Consider the following 18030-nt stretch of genomic DNA (forward strand, 5'->3'; position numbering starts at 1 on the left):
GCTGGAAAAAAAAAAGGTTTATCTAATTAAAAAGAGTTTTTTCTTTCCAGTGTGGACAATGTGACCACCTTATGGGCAGAAAAATAGATTTTAACATTTTTTCCAATGTCTACATTTCCATCCATATTACAAATACCTACTACAGTTTAAACCTTACTTATAACAACAGTAAATATGTGGAATGTTCTAATCCATTTATTTCTTATCAAGTTACAGGACTATATTAATCTTTTTGTGTCAGAAAATCATTTTGTAAATATTCAGATTGTGTGATGTGTGTGTGTGTGTGTGTGTGTGTGTGTGTTGTGTGTGTGTGTGTGTGTGTGTGTGTGTGTGTGTGGTGTGTGTGTGTGGTGCAAAAGGCAAAATCACAGACCGCTGGCCAGGATGTTACTTTTAATCAGAAGATGATGGGAGAAAGGAGAGAAAGATGGAAGGAAAAAGTAAGAAGCAAAAATGGGGTGTTGGAGTGTTAACAGTCTTCCTAAAGCAAGATACCCTTATAATTACAATAATTAAAACACCCTAAAATTGCTTTGCAAAATGCAAATGCAATAACATCCTCACCAAATTTTAAAAATCAGTTATTCCAAATAAAATAAACCCTAAATGCAGAAAACATTTATAGTCAGTATGTCCCTATTGAAAGACAGCAAAAATGATATTTTAATCAAATAGAAAGAACAAAATGAGTGTCACCAAAATTAATTACTTAACAGATTTCTTAATCAACAGAGTCCTTATAAACTGCTCTGTGTTAATGAATCCCCGGACCAAATTCTACACAAATACAACCTTTATTTTCCTGGTACCAATGGGTCTTCCATTTAATTCTTGAACAGCAGTGACTGCCTCACTGTGGGTTTCAAATACAACAGTTGCAGAACCAACAGGCACTCCACTTCTATCACACTGTAATGAGACTGATCCAGGAATGACTCTGTACCCATAGCAGAAGTCATAGATTTCATCGATTCTTATCTGAGAAGGTAGATTGAGCAATTTAAGACAGGTGGGCCCATCAAATTGCTGGTCAGGTGGTTCATAATGTGGTCCACGTGTTCCGTGTCTATAAGCATCGGGGCTTTCAAGATGACCGAAAGGACCTTTGTTTCCACGTCCATAGTGGGGCCCATCTGCACGAGAGAAAAAAGACGAGTTTCCATATTTCGTTTTATTCCTCTGAACATTCCTCTCTGGCATGTTGCCTATTACCTCATTTCTGAATTCTTGCGTCTGAGCCAAGGTGATGCATTTCAGCATAACTTCTGATCCAAGAAAACCTTCGCCCGTTCAAAGACTGTGCGTTATAGGCCTCTTTTTCTGTTGGAAGATCACTAAAGCCTCACCAAGACCAGCTCCCCTCTCATCCTGAAGCAGGACAACCGTATTGTCTGAGAGTTGGAATCCATGAAAGAAATCCATGATCTCTACTTTACGGACATCAAAAGGCAGATTGCGAACGTACAGGCATCTCCTTTCTGAGTCATAAGCACTTTTTTGTGATCGTTCAGATGACCTACTGGACCTTCTGCTATCTCCTCTTGAATCAGCAGAGGATTCCAATATGGCAACCATCTTTTCTTTGGAGATAGGAGAAACATAGACGGTCCTTTGGAAAAATGTTTCTTTATGATGAGCTAATCCAGAACAGTAGTCCATTCAGATTTCTAAACACCACAACTGCTGATTTGGTCCTATCACTGTTCTTATCAACAAAAATAATGATCTGATCGTCCTTCACACAAACAGGATGCAGCATGGCTTTTATGTCCCTCTTTTCAATGGAATACGAGAGGTTTTCATACAGCACACAGTACTCGTCATCAGAAGGGGAACTTGATCGTGATTGAGATCGAATGGGAGAGCGAGATCTTGCACGGTCTGATAAATATTTTCTCTGACCGGCACCTTCTAGTCTAATAGAACCCCCAGCATCCACCCACTGATCCTCTGAGCAACACATTATTCTGATGTAACGTGGACCAATGTATTGTCGGTCCCTCTTGAGTCCTTCTTTGGGATCCTCTCTGGTTGCGAATTTGACCAAACCACACCCATTAAACATTCCACGGTGGTTTCTCAAAAATATTACGTCATCAATTTGCAAACCATTAAAAAACAGGCGGACGTCCTCCTTCGTTGCTGAGAATGGCATTCCAGACAAGTTCAAATAAAGACCACCTGCATTCAATACCCCATCGCCAATCTGACTTTGAGAATCATTCAAAGAACGTGGGGATGTTCTTTTCCCCATGTTCTGATGATCTCCTCTTCGCATGTCTATTCTCATGTCCTCATTTAATAAGGGTGGTCTTCCATCTGCTGCAGGCCTTTTGACACCCTCCTTATAAAACTTCTTGACATTTGTTTCAGACTTCCTTGTGCTTTCCTCTAGAACCTTCTGCATCTCCGACTTGCTACTCAAAAGCAAGTTAACAGGGGAACCCTTTGATGCATCCCCCAGAGCGTGTCATTGCTCGTCTCGCATCTTCATCAGATGCAAATATTATAAAAGCTTCTCAAGGTCTCCACCAATTATATGAACTCCACCATCAGGTATTCTAAGGCCAGTGAAGAAATTGCGAATGTCCTCAGAACCAGCAGTGATTCTGAGTCCCTGTAAGCGGATGACCACCGCCATGATGAAGTACACACAACAGCACCTGTAGACAAAAGGGGGTACATATGGTGTTATCCCTGTCATGGCCATGGCCCACCATGTCACAGTGTTCAAGGTCTTCCAATTCCAAACCCAATGGTTATTAATGGACCACTGCAGTAAGCATTAACATCAATGCAAGGACTATGATGATGCCAACAACACCTCACTTATCATCTGACATTCAGTTCTCTAGATCATGTATTTTTATGACGCTCTGCCTTAACAATTGAAGCTTGCAATTAAAACTCCGTGCAGCGTGTGCTGTCCAGACTTTGTAACAATTTGTATGCTGTCCGTTTCCACCCAGTCATGCTCTGAACAGCCACAAAGTCAGAATCTTCATACTGTAACATTAAAAATGCACCACAGTACCCAGAATACTTAACGTCAATGTCCTGCAGCTTCCCGTTAAAAAACCCGTTGGAAACACGAACTGTCCAGTCCACAATCAGCAAATAAACCGATTTGTACAACAAATGTAATTCATATGAATCAACAAAATTTCCATGAAGAATATGTTCACAAACGAGCTTAGGGTGTCATTTTATGTCTTGCAGAAGACATCACCACAAGCATTGACCAGATCGAGAAGCACATCGACCTTTGACGCCAACATCAGACTCGAATATCTGTACTGTCAGCTACAACCACAGTCCGTGAAAGATGACGAAATGAAGTCCAAAATAACGGAAAACACGAAACAGAACGCCACCAGGTGAACAAAGGCTTTTAAGATGAAACCCGACATCATCAACAAGCAGCACTTTCCACCAGAAATCAAGCACATAAAAAAGATCTTATATTGGACACATCTGAAACCTGAAGGGCCGTTTTTTGGAAGCTAGCTAGCTACAATGACCTCAAAATAACTAGGTTAGCAAACAATACGACGGCGGAAGTCAGCTTCTCCACAAAGACCATTTTCGTGGGTTCCAAGTCAATCACTTGCATCGATCCATCCAATCGTCTGTGATACTGATGAAGGAAAACACTTCTAATGTTAATTATATGAACAATAGTCATCACAAACCCCCACCATTTATATCGTGAAACAAAACTCCCGCAAGCTACGCAGCCGCTAAGTTAGCCAACGTTAGCTTGCTAGCAGCCTACACAGCACGGTCAAGAGAAAGAAAAATCTATTTTACAGCAAACACAAACATCAAATTAAAACATTTACAATAATTTATAAACACAATATGGCTTTTTGAGATCTTAAAATATGTACTCAAAAATAGTTCGACTACCCCATACATTAATACCTTATTGTTAGTTCATAAAGGCTGTAACTTGCTAAAACTGTAATCTGTAACTGACAATTCTAAAGGAATGCATTACTTAGCACAATGGTTTTCCTAATCATTATACTTTAATATTGTAAAATGAAAATGGCAGCTTATGCTGCCAATAAAAATTTATATACATCTTGCTCAAAGAAGCACTATAAGTGCCCAAGTGGATTTTAAGTAGAAAGCCACTTTATGATCCTATGGACCCACAAACCATTCAAAGACATTTTTCAGTATTTATTTATTATTTTTGATAAACATTGGACACACTGAACGTGGCTCTTATAACAATATCAATACTAGAGAATACTTGCTGGTTAACAGTTCACTGCATAGTCATGCATTGACCACACTGAAAGAAACCAAAAGAATGTTTGTTTCTGGATGTGTTAGAGTGAGGGTTATGAACTGTAGACAGGTGGTTTTAAATCTTTATACCTTAATAGAGTTGTTAGGAACACTGACACATTGACAGACGAAATGCAAAACAGTAAGCAAAACCCTTCATCCCTCTAAAAATATATTTTTTTAAAGTTATTTCAAATAAGCAGTATAAAAACAAGATTTAAAAAATGTTCCTTTCCATTTCCAAATTTTAACTATGTTCAAATGCGTGCATAAGCAGTACATGACTAAGACTAGCTGCAGAGGCAAATGCAGAGGTTAAATCAAACATTACAAAATAATGTAATTACACTGAGGTTTTGGCTTCACATACATTCCACATTCATAAATATGAAGCCTAACTTTTCTTGGAAGCATTAAGCTTCTTTTTGATGTAATGTCCAACTAGGATCTGTGGCCGTTGTTGGTAGCTGTGCAGGACATCATGAGAACTGCTGAGCTGGTCTCCTTTCTGCCGGTCCAGCAGTGTCACACCAACCACTGCCGCTGGAAAAGAGATGCCAAAATGAGCTTTCACAAAATTATGAGTGTGCAAATTTTTTTTGCTTAACACATAAATCTGTGCTATACACGCATGGATATTAGGTACTTTATTACTGTGACACCACTAGAGTAATACTACCACATTTAAAATTCCAAATGGGTCTTACATAATAAGAAAGCTGCATCCAAAACGCCATATCTCCCTTAAGAACCCTTACTTTTTAAAAAAGTGTGTAAGACTGACTTCTACTGATATGGTGATGAGCTGTCTAACACATGTGACTATTCGCAGATGGACTCCAGAGAGGCAAACTCTATGTCTGCCTCTCTAACACAGACATTCTCTACCTCGTAGGTTACTCAGTTTGCACATGGCAGCAAAAACAGAAGACTCCATCTCAATGTTGCGCACTCCTGCTGCATAGGCCTTGGCCAGGTAGTTTTGCTTGTCCTCCTCGGTGTAAGAACAGAAAGCCCCGTCCAAACGAGCTTGACCTAAAACATATGCCAGGCCCAACAATATGGTGGTGGGTGTTCACATTGCAAGAATGCAGTTTGTGCTGCAATTAATGTAAAGAGGGTGAAGACAAAACACATCTTCACTACTCACAAAAAATGTTTCTCAGTTCTTGGAGTATACCAACAGCTTCAGTGATGATTACATTAAAACTAGAACTTTATTGTCCCATGTGGGTCATGAGTGAGACTAATACCTTCGTAGAAGTCCAGCGTGCACATTGTGTTAGCAATGACCGTGTCGAACTCTGCTAGATCTTTGCTGCACTGTAGCAGCTCCTCTGCAAGATCTCCATCCAGTTCGGTGCTTCTCACCACTGACTTGCCCAGGATGACTTGCTCGAAGCGGGGCAAGAATGTGGCATCCATTGGCTGCTTGGTGATCACCACTGTGCACTGGATGTAAAACCTGACAAAAAGATGGATATGCCTTTGATTTGCACTTATTACAAGTCACTTGTCCTAGCCACAATGTCCTGCACTAGAAGCTGCCTCGTCTATAATTATATGCACTTTAATGTTAAATACCACGGGTAGTCTATGTTGGGGGAGAACAAGTAACAGATGTTGCCATGTCTGTTAATTCTTTATTAAAAAAGTAGATGTGTTAAGGTCAAGAGTACCTATTCCACCAGAGGTTCCGAGGCGCACTATTGTAACATCAGTGCAGCGTGCATGGTAGAGGAGCTTGATGAGCTCATGTAACATTATCGAAATTGAGGGGATGCCCATGCCATGCTAAAACAGAGACATTTCACTGTCAAACACAGTACACCTACAATGCACCTTAGGATGTAGTGAAGCTGCCATACACAGAGCTTTCTTTTAAAAAAGTATTCAACCCTCAAAAAAAAAAAAAAAAAACTCTCACACACACAGCTTGTTCAAGGCATCAAATTTGTTTGTAGAGTTTTTAATGTTGATGGTAATGACTTACACTAACAGACAGGACAGGTCCTACTTTGTACATGGCATATCGATCTGTGCTCTCACAGATGTTTGGGTACTCTGCGTTTGGAAACTGCAAGACCCAGCTCTCCAGCAATGTACTCAGCGAAAGACTTCATCCTCCATGGACTACCCCCAACACACACAAACTAGGAAATAAACACGAAAAACAGTTTGGCTGTGATGCATAAGGTCATCTCAGTTAAATGATCAGTATATTCAGCTCAACATTGACAAACATTAAGCGGGTAATTATAACTTGATAACAAACTATGGCGCTGTGGTAGCACATGTCACAATTCAAAAACATATCGATCTGACCGATAAACGATATAAAACTTACTTTGACATCTCCGAACTTTGCAGGAAAATTAAGCGTGCCGGTATTCAGATTGAAATGGTACAGAATATCTTCTTTCATGGAGTCCCAAATGTGGATTGTTAACAAATGGGGGACCTTATATAAACAACAAACCCTTAGCAAATAGACGTTGTAAACAGCCATGGTTAATAAGACGTTGTAAGCAACTTTAATTGCGAAGTGGAGCTAGATATGGGCGTGTTGTGACCAAATCGTAAAAACTTACAGGAAGCTAAATGTGGTGCTCTTGGTCGTTCCCGGTTCCAAGGTTCAAGTTCAGTTCGGTTTATTTGTCACATACATAGTCATACACAGTATAACGTGCAGTGAAATGGTGGTTACCACAGGTTACCACAATAACCAAATGTACAATAACCAAATGTACTTTTAAATTGGTTTACTTTGAGTAAATTTGTATGTTTGAAAAATGATGTTGTCTACCTTCCGCATTTTTTTTCCATTTTTCTCATCAGCAAATCCCGATGCCATTTTGTTTGTGCCGTTAAATACTCTGGGACAATACTCTGCAACACAGCGTTTTAGACCTTTATAGCATGTCAACATAAAACTGTTTAATGCTAGCAGCAACCAATTATTTTTCTTTTATATTCTTTCACTAAACCCCCCCCCCCCCCCAAAAAAAAAAAAAAAAAAAATTTATACGATCCGGTCGAATAGACGGTAACAAATTCATATTCACCTAACACGGGTTAAAAATCCTTTACCTCACGCAACCCCACCAATGGAATTCGCCCCGCATACCTGCCTTAGGTTAGTTTCCTCAAGCCGATGCTCCTTCCTCCAACCACGTCGCTATGAGCGATATTTTAAATGGACTGAAAACCTGGACTGGGGGATTTTCCGATATTGCAGCTTTAAGCTTCGACATCCGGCTGGGTCACTGGAAGATGTGACGCTGCTACACAAGCATGAAGGAAGTGTACGTGGCAAGCGTGTTCTGCGCGGCCAGCGCCATACATGGTACAGTAAATATGTCATTATGGCCACACATGGTACACTAAATATGTCATTACAGCCATCCACGAGAAATCAGAGAACTCACCAAGGCCTGAAATGCTGTGACCTCAAGATTGGATTATCAAGATATCATTTAGCAATTACAATATTTGCAGTCGAATTACATAACTGTCTGTGAAACAAAGACAAGGTAACAAAAATGACAGTGAATTAGTTATAGCGTTGCAGTGGTATAAGATGCTTGAAATGACAAAAAGAAAGAACCAAATAAAACGTGTGTACGAAATATGCATTACAGTACTGTTAAGTCAACCACAGTAAATAATTCTGTTGAAACTACAAAGGTTGTGAAACTGTCACACTAACTTGATTCTTCGCTTTATAACCAAGTGGAATTTCACAAGTAAAAGTGAAATTAAATTTCTCAACTGTTTGTGTAAGGCATTTTGAACTTGTCATTTCAAGTTTGTTCCAAAAGCCCTAATGAGACACTGAGAAACATACATCCACAAATACATACAAATAACGCACATTACTCAAAGAAGAACAAATAAAGACTTTCAAGATAAAACAATGATTTAATTACTGAAATTATAATCTTCTTTGCTTTTCATTTTAAACCCAGAGGTGGACCAATCTGCTGAAATGCCAGTGTGTGAAGAATCCTTGATCAGGCAGTGTTAGACATACAAAAACAAACACATTCGTGTATTATTTGTAGGGTAAGCAAAAGCAGTTAAATAATGCAAAGGTAAAAAAAAAAATTTCACTAAATGATAACATTTAATGTCAATTAAAGAAGTCTGCACATATTCATTTAAATTAAAACATGCTCCTGTGAACCACGTGATCACACATTGCTTTACATCAACATTCAGCTGATACTGCCTGTCAAGTACAATTGGTTTGGTTTGCCTGAAGAAGAAATGATCTGGAGCTTGGAATGTGCAAACATAAAATACAACTCAAAGTCAACAAGCACAAAGACCGCAGACCAGATAATCACACTCACTTCACAACTAGCAGAAAGAATGTTGAGGAACAAGTGAATGTCACTGTTTGTAGTGGGCTAGTAACCGCAGACAAAAACCACCTTCAGCGCCCTGTCTTTAACAAAAATAAATAAATTAAAAATAAAATAAAAACCACAGTCTCCAACAGCTATTTACACTTCTCTCGCTCTCGTGATGACACTAAAACAACAAAAGCTGTTTATTCTTTCCACTTACATGTCCAGGTTATTGTTAAAGTTGTTCAGAAACACATCTTGGTGCCTCTGTGAAACAGAACAGTAAAATGTAGTTTATATGGGAGGAAACATTACATTGCATACACAGATGGTTTGATTACAATGTATAAAGGAAATATATTAGAAATATACCAGTTTATCAGGACCAGCACAGTATGTATTCATTTACATAATGGTGATTGGTGATAAAAAATAACCTTACTGGCTTTTCTAGAACTACTGGGTGGTCTGGTAGGAAGTCAGGTTTTTTCTTTGCCATTGGTGAGCTTGCCAACCTGATCAGCAAGTCCCTACTGTATGATATTCTTTCTATTAGGAGCAAAAACATTGTAATGTTATTTCCCTTCACTTCCTCCTGACCCCCACCCCCCCCCCCTCAGAGAGACATAAATTAATGAAAATTAGCTACATTTCTAAACACTTCCAAAGCAATTGTACTGCAGTTTTTACTGCTACTGCACAGTTGACCGTTTGCAATTTTTGAGACTTAGCCAAACACTCTACAAAGAAGTCTTCAAAATTCCCTTTTGATTTAATGTTTCACTGTTTGTGGATGCCTCCATCAGCTTCTGTTTTCTTAGGTTCCCCATCCTGCTGATTACTAAATAATTTAAGGCCAAAATAATCCAAAAATGGACAGATGAAACTTCTCAACAGCAAATAAGTGTTGTATTAAAACTACTATGTTGACTGATTTATAAACAGTGCAAGTCTGACAACCAAATATAGTCTCTTTGTGATAATGATAATTATAACTGAATATCCAAAGTGATACCTACCTGTCTTGGCAAGTGATTGACATTGGCTTTGAGGTTTAAGGATTTCATAAAACTGCTTCTCACTAATGGTGTTTGTCTGTCCACAATAATAAAAAAAGAGTTCTGAGAAGGGATGATAAGCAGGTATAACAGACGAAAGTGTGGCACTTCAGTGTGCTGTACTAAATTATATCGCCTTACTGGTGTGTCCGTCGTCTTGTCCGATCGCTCGGCCACTACCTCTCTGTGTTTCTCTATAGATCACAGTATGAAGCACACCAAAATTATTTCACCCCTCGCCGAACAGATCACAGTTCTTGACGCGGTACTAAAATATACTTTGCGTGCACGTCCTGCCGCCTGGCTTATTAACCTACCTTGATTTATGTTCAAACGACGCAGCGGCCTAGCCGGCTGCAGGTTTCGGATCCTCCTCCTCGACACCCCATCCTTCACATGAAACGACGTTTGTGTCAAATCCATGCCACCAGCCAACAACTTTATTTCATGATCGCAGTTCTCATTATCGTAGTTTTGTTAGCTAGCTAGCTACAAAGCACACAACACACACTGTAGTAATCACCATGTCCGTCGTGTCACCCTAATACAATTAAGCATGCAACAAAACTATACTTAATATTAAAACGTTTGACAAGCAGCTACAAACGTTAACGCGCAGCTTGGATGGCTAGCTATCCAAATAATCAACAGTGATTTCTACTGAGTTAAGGCGAGATGCCTTCAATTCGTATGATGGTTATTAAAATTCCGAAATTAAACAAATCGGTCTTTGAAACCAATAAGTTGATTTCGCCTAATCACAATTAAATAAGCCAGCTAACCTAGCTAACTAACTTACTACACCTTGAGAAGCTGCAATCATTAACAACTGACATTTCTGATAAGAATGCTTTTTGTTATTGTTTTTAGCTAGCTAAAATGAAACCGAATACAACGATTTAGCGGAGCTAGCTAGCGCTACGTCGCAAAACACACTCAAGAGTACGTTAAGAAACATATTCGATGTATGCTAGGTAACCATGTGGCTAGCCAACATAGCTAAGTTAGCTGATTAACTAAATGCTGCAGAAAACGATCCAAATTAACTACATTGTTTTTGCCAAGTAGCATAAGCTGTAGCGAAAGTAACATTCAGCTCGCTATCAAACCAACAGTCGATCAGTGGCATCCAGCTAGCTCACACTCATGTTTTTTTGTTGAACAAGTTAAACATTTTAAACCTGGTTACCAAAGCCATAATTCTAAAGCACGAACCACATGCTTTTCATAGAAACGCTAGCTTTAAAATCAGATGACATATCTAAAGTTTCAGCACTGTCTTACACGATATTTGCTCCATCCATTTGAACACCAAGCTCAAGTGACATAACGCTAGCTGCTCCTGTCATCTTTATGTGCTAAAAAGCACATATGTGACTGTGACATTACTAAATGATGAAACAAACCATTTGGTGTTTTATCCATTTGATGTTTTATTAATTTTAATGCCATTTTCAATGAAGAAATTGATTTTTTTTAATTCACTATGCTCGGCATTAATAACACGCATAAATAAATACGCATTTATACGCTCGTTATATTTCTCTATGAATACGGCGTTTAACCCAACTGTAAACCTGATGTTTTGTATTCAGGTTTGCAATCTTATAATCTTATAATCTGCAGCATTGCTAATATTAGGTAAGATAATGTCACGCAACCGCCCTCAGTCCGTGACTACAACTGCCGCCTTCCCCGGCACAACCTCACCAGATCCTCATCACCAGTTTATTCATGTCACAGCTAGAGGTTTAGAGGGTACTGAACACCTTCTAATTAGACTGGCACAAGTGCTCAAAACCACCGTAGTCTCCGGACATATGTAATTCTAGTCATTTCGAAGGTCACTGTTGGTTACCCATGGGGTAGTTCATGAAAATGTTTTCTTTTATACCAATGTCAAATTATTTAGTTAAGGTTTTTCAGCAAAGCTCATTGCTAATAAGTGTATAAAATCAAGGACATACCAGTACAATCTCCATAGACAAACTGGCACTGAAGAGCTACCCATTATACTGCCAGTTACTTTTAATGGTGGCACTGTCATTGGATACCAGTTTTGCCACAAGTCAATTCATGAAATTTCTGCCCTGCCAGGTATGCCCCGGTCAACGTGAAGTGCTATTATTGTGAAATTAAAGCATTTAGGAGCAACAACAGGACATGAACCAAGCAAGTAGACCAAGCAAACTCACAGAGGAGGGACGCTGAGTTCTGAAACGTGTAGAACGTCTCCAGTGTTGCGCGGCTGACTACATAGTTCAAAACTGCTTCTGGAAGTGACACTGAACACACTGAGGTGATTAATGTGTTCGTGGATAAATTCTATACTGCAGGGGAACAAACATTAGGTTACTAAAAATATGCTATAGCAAAAAACCCATTTAAACAACGATGCCCTTAATACCACATGGTTATGTCGTATGTCAACACGTGTGTCAAAAGTACTGTTAAATTAAGCACCAACCGCGTCTCGATTTTTGTAACAGATAAACGACAGATACGTGTCCACAGATGTTAACAGATGTGGATTAGTTGATACTTGCTTCCTGGGATACGCCCAGGGTGGCTGTCAGCCAGACTACTTACGTGCACTAGCCACTTAATTAAAATCAGCTACGGTGTGCCGTCATTTGAACTAGGCTACACGCCGCAGTTCACCAACTACCATGTTGATCAGCGGTCCCTTTACGCACTGGATCACATCACGATCACTTACATTAATTCAGTCATTTACATCTTTGTCATGTGTTACATTTTACAGTCACGAGAGGAAACGGATGAGTTTCCATGCTTTGCTATATTTCTCTGAATGATATGTTATATTATAGGCATATGCTATATTCCTCTCCGGTATGTTACCTAGAACCTCATTACTGAATTCTTGGATATGACTTTGGTAGCCAAACATTTAATCAACACTGAGGTACTGGCATGATTGTGCGTTCTGAGCTGGTAGTTTGTCGCATAATAGTTGTTGCCATTTTTACACGAGTCAGCCTCGCTGCTGAGTTTAGAGTGAACTGCCACTCAAAACTGTCCAGCCAAATATGCGTAACAAAGCTATAGACTCGTAACTGTATATCTAGCCTGATGCTTCTGATGAATTGGAGGTGAGTGTACGATTTAGGACACTTAATGGGCTTATAAAAAGCAAAGCTGAATAATTGAGATTTAAGTTGTAAAATAGAATATGCTGAGTTCTGATAGCAGATATTTTAATAATGTCTAAAAAAATGCTTTTTTTCATCTATTACTGCTCTAAATAACGTGAAAGATTTACTGCAGCTGTCTGTCATAATAACATTAATTAGCCAATGCTTGTAAATAGCTGTTTCCAGATTAGAAACACCTGCATATGACCATATTCTCAAGTACAGTGTGGTTGTATTACAATGCATTGCAATAACTGTATTATTTCAGTTATTGCAATGCATTGTTATAACATAAAATATATAACATCATATACAAAACAAAGAACATTAAAAGTAGATATATGATACATATGTACTGCTTTGAAAGGAGATAACATGCTCGACCTTTAATCAGGAATAAGGCTTTAAGATCAGCATCACCAAATACATTAATGGTTCATGTGAAATGGCTGGAAAAAAAAAAAAGGTTTATCTAATTAAAAAGAGTTTTTTCTTTCCAGTGTGGACAATGTGACCACCTTATGGGCAGAAAAATAGATTTTAACATTTTTTCCAATGTCTACATTTCCATCCATATTACAAATACCTACTACAGTTTAAACCTTACCTTATAACAACAGTAAATATGTGGAATGTTCTAATCCGTTTATTTCTTATCAAGTTACAGGACTATATTAATCTCTTTTGTGTCAGAAAATCATTTTGTAAATATTCAGATTGTGTGTGTGTGATGTGTGTGTGTGTGTGTGTGTGTGTTTGTGTGTGTGTGTGTGTGTGTGTGTGTGTGTGTGTGTGTGGTGCAAAAGGCAAAATCACAGACCACTGGCCAGGATGTTACTTTTAATCAGAAGATGATGGGAGAAAGGAGAGAAAGATGGAAGGAAAAAGTAAGAAGCAAAAATGGGGTGTTGGAGTGTTAACAGAGTCTTCCTAAAGCAAGATACCCTTATAATTACAATAATTAAAACACCCTAAAATTGCTTTGCAAAATGCAAATGCAATAACATCCTCACCAAATTTTAAAAATCAGTTATTCCAAATAAAATAAACCCTAAATGCAGAAAACATTTTATAGTCAGTATGTCCCTATTTGAAAGACAGCAAAAATGATATTTTAATCAAATAGAAAGAACAAAATGAGTGTCACCAAAATTAATTACTTAACAGATTTCTTAATCAACAGAGTCCTTATAAACTGCTTTGTGTTAATGAATCCCCAGACCAAATTCTACACAAATACAACCTTTATTTTCCTGGTACCAATGGGTCTTCCATTTAATTCTTGAACAGCAGTGACTGCCTCACTGTGGGTTTCAAATACAACAGTTGCAGAACCAACAGGCACTCCACTTCTATCACACTGTAATGAGACTGATCCAGGAATGACTCTGTACCCATAGCAGAAGTCATAGATTTCATCGATCCTTATCTGAGAAGGTAGATTGAGCAATTTAAGACAGGGTGGGCCCATCAAATTGCTGGTCAGGTGGTTCATAATGTGGTCCACGTGTTCCGTGTCTATAAGCATCGGGGCTTTCAAGATGACCGAAAGGACCTTTGTTTCCACGTCCATAGTGGGGCCCATCTGCCATTACACGATCATCTACATGCATTCGGGCACGAGAGAAAAAAGACGAGTTTCCATATTTCGTTTTATTCCTCTGAACATTCCTCTCTGGCATGTTGCCTATTACCTCATTTCTGAATTCTTGCGTCTGAGCCAAGGTGATGCATTTCAGCATAACTTCTGATCCAAGAAACCTTCGCCCGTTCAAAGACTGTGCCGTTATAGCCTCTTTTTCTGTTGGGAAGATCACTAAAGCCTCACCAAGACCAGCTCCCCTCTCATCCTGAAGCAGGACAACCGTATTGTCTGAGAGTTGGAATCCATGAAAGAAATCCATGATCTCTACTTTACGGACATCAAAAGGCAGATTGCGAACGTACAGGCATCTCCTTTCTGAGTCATAAGCACTTTTTTGTGATCGTTCAGATGACCTACTGGACCTTCTGCTATCTCCTCTTGAATCAGCAGAGGATTCCAATATGGCAACCATCTTTTCTTTGGAGATAGGAGAAACATAGACGGTCCTTTGGAAAAATGTTTCTTTATGATGAGCTAATCCAGAACAGTAGTCCATCAGATTTCTAAACACCACAACTGCTGATTTGGTCCTATCACTGTTCTTATCAACAAAAATAATGATCTGATCGTCCTTCACACAAACAGGATGCAGCATGGCTTTTATGTCCCTCTTTTCAATGGAATACGAGAGGTTTTCATACAGCACACAGTACTCGTCATCAGAAGGGGAACTTGATCGTGATTGAGATCGAATGGGAGAGCGAGATCTTGCACGGTCTGATAAATATTTTCTCTGACCGGCACCTTCTAGTCTAATAGAACCCCCAGCATCCACCCACTGATCCTCTGAGCAACACATTATTCTGATGTAACGTGGACCAATGTATTGTCGGTCCCTCTTGAGTCCTTCTTTGGCATCCTCTCTGGTTGCGAATTTGACCAAACCACACCCATTAAACATTCCACGGTGGTTTCTCAAAAATATTACGTCATCAATTTGCAAACCGTTAAAAAACAGGCGGACGTCCTCCTTCGTTGCTGAGAATGGCATTCCAGACAAGTTCAAATAAAGACCACCTGCATTCAATGCCCCATCGCCAATCTGACTTTGAGAATCATTCAAAGAACGTGGGGATGTTCTTTCCCCATGTTCTGATGATCTCCTCTTCGCATGTCTATTCTCATGTCCTCATTTAATAAGGGTGGTCTTCCATCTGCTGCAGGCCTTTTGACACCCTCCTTATAAAACTTCTTGACATTTGTTTCAGACTTCCTTGTGCTTTCCTCTAGAACCTTCTGCATCTCCGACTTGCTACTCAAAAGCAAGTTAACAGGGGAACCTTTGATGCATCCCCCAGAGCGTGTCATTGCTCGTCTCGCATCTTCATCAGATGCAAATATTATAAAAGCTTCCTCAAGGTCTCCACCAATTATATGAACTCCACCATCAGGTATTCTAAGGCCAGTGAAGAAATTGCGAATGTCCTCAGAACCAGCAGTGATTCTGAGTCCCTGTAAGCGGATGACCACCGCCATGATGAAGTACACACAACAGCACCTGTAGACAAAAGGGGTACATATGGTGTTATCCCTGTCATGGCCATGGCCCACCATGTCACAGTGTTCAAGGTCTTCCAATTCCAAACCCAATGGTTATTAATGGACCCTGCAGTAAGCATTAACATCAATGCAAGGACTATGATGATGCCAACAACACCTCACTTAACATCTGACATTCAGTTCTCTAGATCATGTATTTTTATGACGCTCTGCCTTAACAATTGAAGCTTGCAATTAAAACTCCGTGCAGCGTGTGCTGTCCAGACTTTGTAACAATTTGTATGCTGTCCGTTTCCACCCAGTCATGCTCTGAACAGCCACAATGTCAGAATCTTCATACTGTAACATTAAAAATGCACCACAGTACCCAGAATACTTAACGTCAATGTCCTGCAGCTTCCCGTTAAAAACCCGTTGGAAACACGAACTGTCCAGTCCACAATCAGCAAATAAACCGATTTGTACAACAAATGTAATTCATATGAATCAACAGAATTTCCATGAAGAATATGTTCACAAACGAGCTTAGGGTGTCATTTTATGTCTTGCAGAAGACATCACCACAAGCATTGACCAGATCGAGAAGCACATCGACCTTTGACGCCAACATCAGACTCGAATATCTGTACTGTCAGCTACAACCACAGTCGTGAAAGATGACGAAATGAAGTCCAAAATAACGGAAAACACGAAACAGAACGCCACCAGGTGAACAAAGGCTTTTAAGATGAAACCCGACATCATCAACAAGCAGCACTTTCCACCAGAAATCAAGCACATAAAAAAGATCTTATATTGGACACATCTGAAACCTGAAGGGCCGTTTTTTGGAAGCTAGCTAGCTAACAATGACCTCAAAATAACTAGGTTAGCAAGCAATACGACGGCGGAAGTCAGCTTCTCCACAAAGACCATTTTCGTGGGTTCCAAGTCAAATCACTTGCATCGATCCATCCAATCGTCTGTGATACTGATGAAGGAAAACACTTCTAATGTTAATTATATGAACAATAGTCATCACAAACCCCCACCATTTATATCGTGAAACAAAACTCCCGCAAGCTACGCAGCCGCTAAGTTAGCCAACGTTAGCTTGCTAGCAGCCTACACAGCACGGTCAAGAGAAAGAAAAATCTATTTTACAGCAAACACAAACATCAAATTAAAACATTTTACAATAATTTATAAACACAATATGGCTTTTTGAGATCTTAAAATATGTACTCAAAAATAGTTCGACTACCCCATACATTAATACCTTATTGTTAGTTCATAAAGGCTGTAACTTGCTAAAACTGTAATCTGTAAACTGACAATTCTAAAGGAATGCATTACTTAGCACAATGGTTTTCCTAATCATTATACTTTAATATTTGTAAAATGAAAATGGCAGCTATGCTGCCAATAAAATTTATATACATCTTGCTCAAAGAAGCACTATAAGTGCCAAGTGGATTTTAAGTAGAAAGCCGCTTTATGATCCTATGGACCCACAAACCATTCAAAGACATTTTTCAGTATTTATTTATTTATTTTTGATAAACATTGGACACACTGAACGTGCTCTTATAACAATATCAATACTAGAGAATACTTGCTGGTCTTCCTCCATTATGGTCCCATCTATGTTTTAATATTTCCATTTTTGTCTTAAAAACTTTGGCAAAATTGTCTTTAAATCCTGACAGCTATGACTAAAATAGTTGCTCAGAGAAGAAAAATAAAGCCACGTAACCAAATTAACCAAAAATGATCAGGTGTGTTAACTAATCAGGAAACTCCTCTGCAATGGAGGCATCCTTTCCAGTCTATTTGCATGTGCCCACAGTACTAAAAAGGCTGGGATAAGTCATAAGCTTGCCTGTCTTTTGGTGAAAGGTTTGCATGAAGAGTATTGCAATGAATGAAGAGGTGGACCCCCTCAGGAGCTAAGTTTGAATGAAGTTCAAACTGTAACACTGGAACTGTAACACTGCTTACAGCTATGTATCAGCAGAGTTTCATAAAGAATGTTAAAG

At 39.1% G+C, this 18030-nt stretch overlaps 3 protein-coding genes, 1 long non-coding RNA gene and 1 pseudogene across 4 annotated transcripts; all 5 read right to left on the minus strand.

Annotated features, from left to right (window-relative positions):
* Nucleotides 1–464: 464 nt before the first annotated feature.
* Nucleotides 465–16017, minus strand: LOC118242122 (RNA-binding protein 12B-like). Its single transcript, XM_035530506.1, is given in 3 exon segments — nucleotides 465–1136; nucleotides 14453–15598; nucleotides 15601–16017. Coding segments are annotated over 3 exon segments (1890 nt in total). The 5' UTR covers nucleotides 15989–16017; the 3' UTR covers nucleotides 465–780.
* LOC118242123 (RNA-binding protein 12B-like) lies at nucleotides 1234–2671 on the minus strand (the record flags this gene model as incomplete). Its single annotated transcript, XM_035530507.1, is given in 4 exon segments — nucleotides 1234–1659; nucleotides 1661–2452; nucleotides 2454–2524; nucleotides 2527–2671. Coding segments are annotated over 4 exon segments (1407 nt in total), but the record flags the coding sequence as incomplete, so codon positions are not given.
* On the minus strand, nucleotides 4913–7117 carry LOC118242115 (annotated as a pseudogene).
* Nucleotides 7126–7639, minus strand: LOC118242129. The gene is made up of 2 exons (XR_004776554.1): nucleotides 7430–7639; nucleotides 7126–7191 (listed from the first exon to the last, which is right to left on the minus strand). It is a non-coding gene; the product is annotated as an uncharacterized LOC118242129 (long non-coding RNA).
* gra (granulito) lies at nucleotides 8210–12383 on the minus strand. Its single transcript, XM_035530684.1, has 9 exons — nucleotides 12360–12383; nucleotides 11908–11964; nucleotides 10030–10102; nucleotides 9854–9906; nucleotides 9674–9749; nucleotides 9097–9203; nucleotides 8875–8921; nucleotides 8658–8752; nucleotides 8210–8310 (listed from the first exon to the last, which is right to left on the minus strand). The coding sequence occupies exons 1-8, from the start codon at nucleotides 12381–12383 to the stop codon at nucleotides 8698–8700; spliced, it is 492 nt and encodes a 163-aa protein (XP_035386577.1). The 3' UTR covers nucleotides 8210–8310; nucleotides 8658–8697.
* Nucleotides 16018–18030: the final 2013 nt, after the last annotated feature.

Source organism: Electrophorus electricus, chromosome 10, assembly GCF_013358815.1.
Source record: "Electrophorus electricus isolate fEleEle1 chromosome 10, fEleEle1.pri, whole genome shotgun sequence".
Taxonomy (NCBI): domain Eukaryota; kingdom Metazoa; phylum Chordata; class Actinopteri; order Gymnotiformes; family Gymnotidae; genus Electrophorus; species Electrophorus electricus.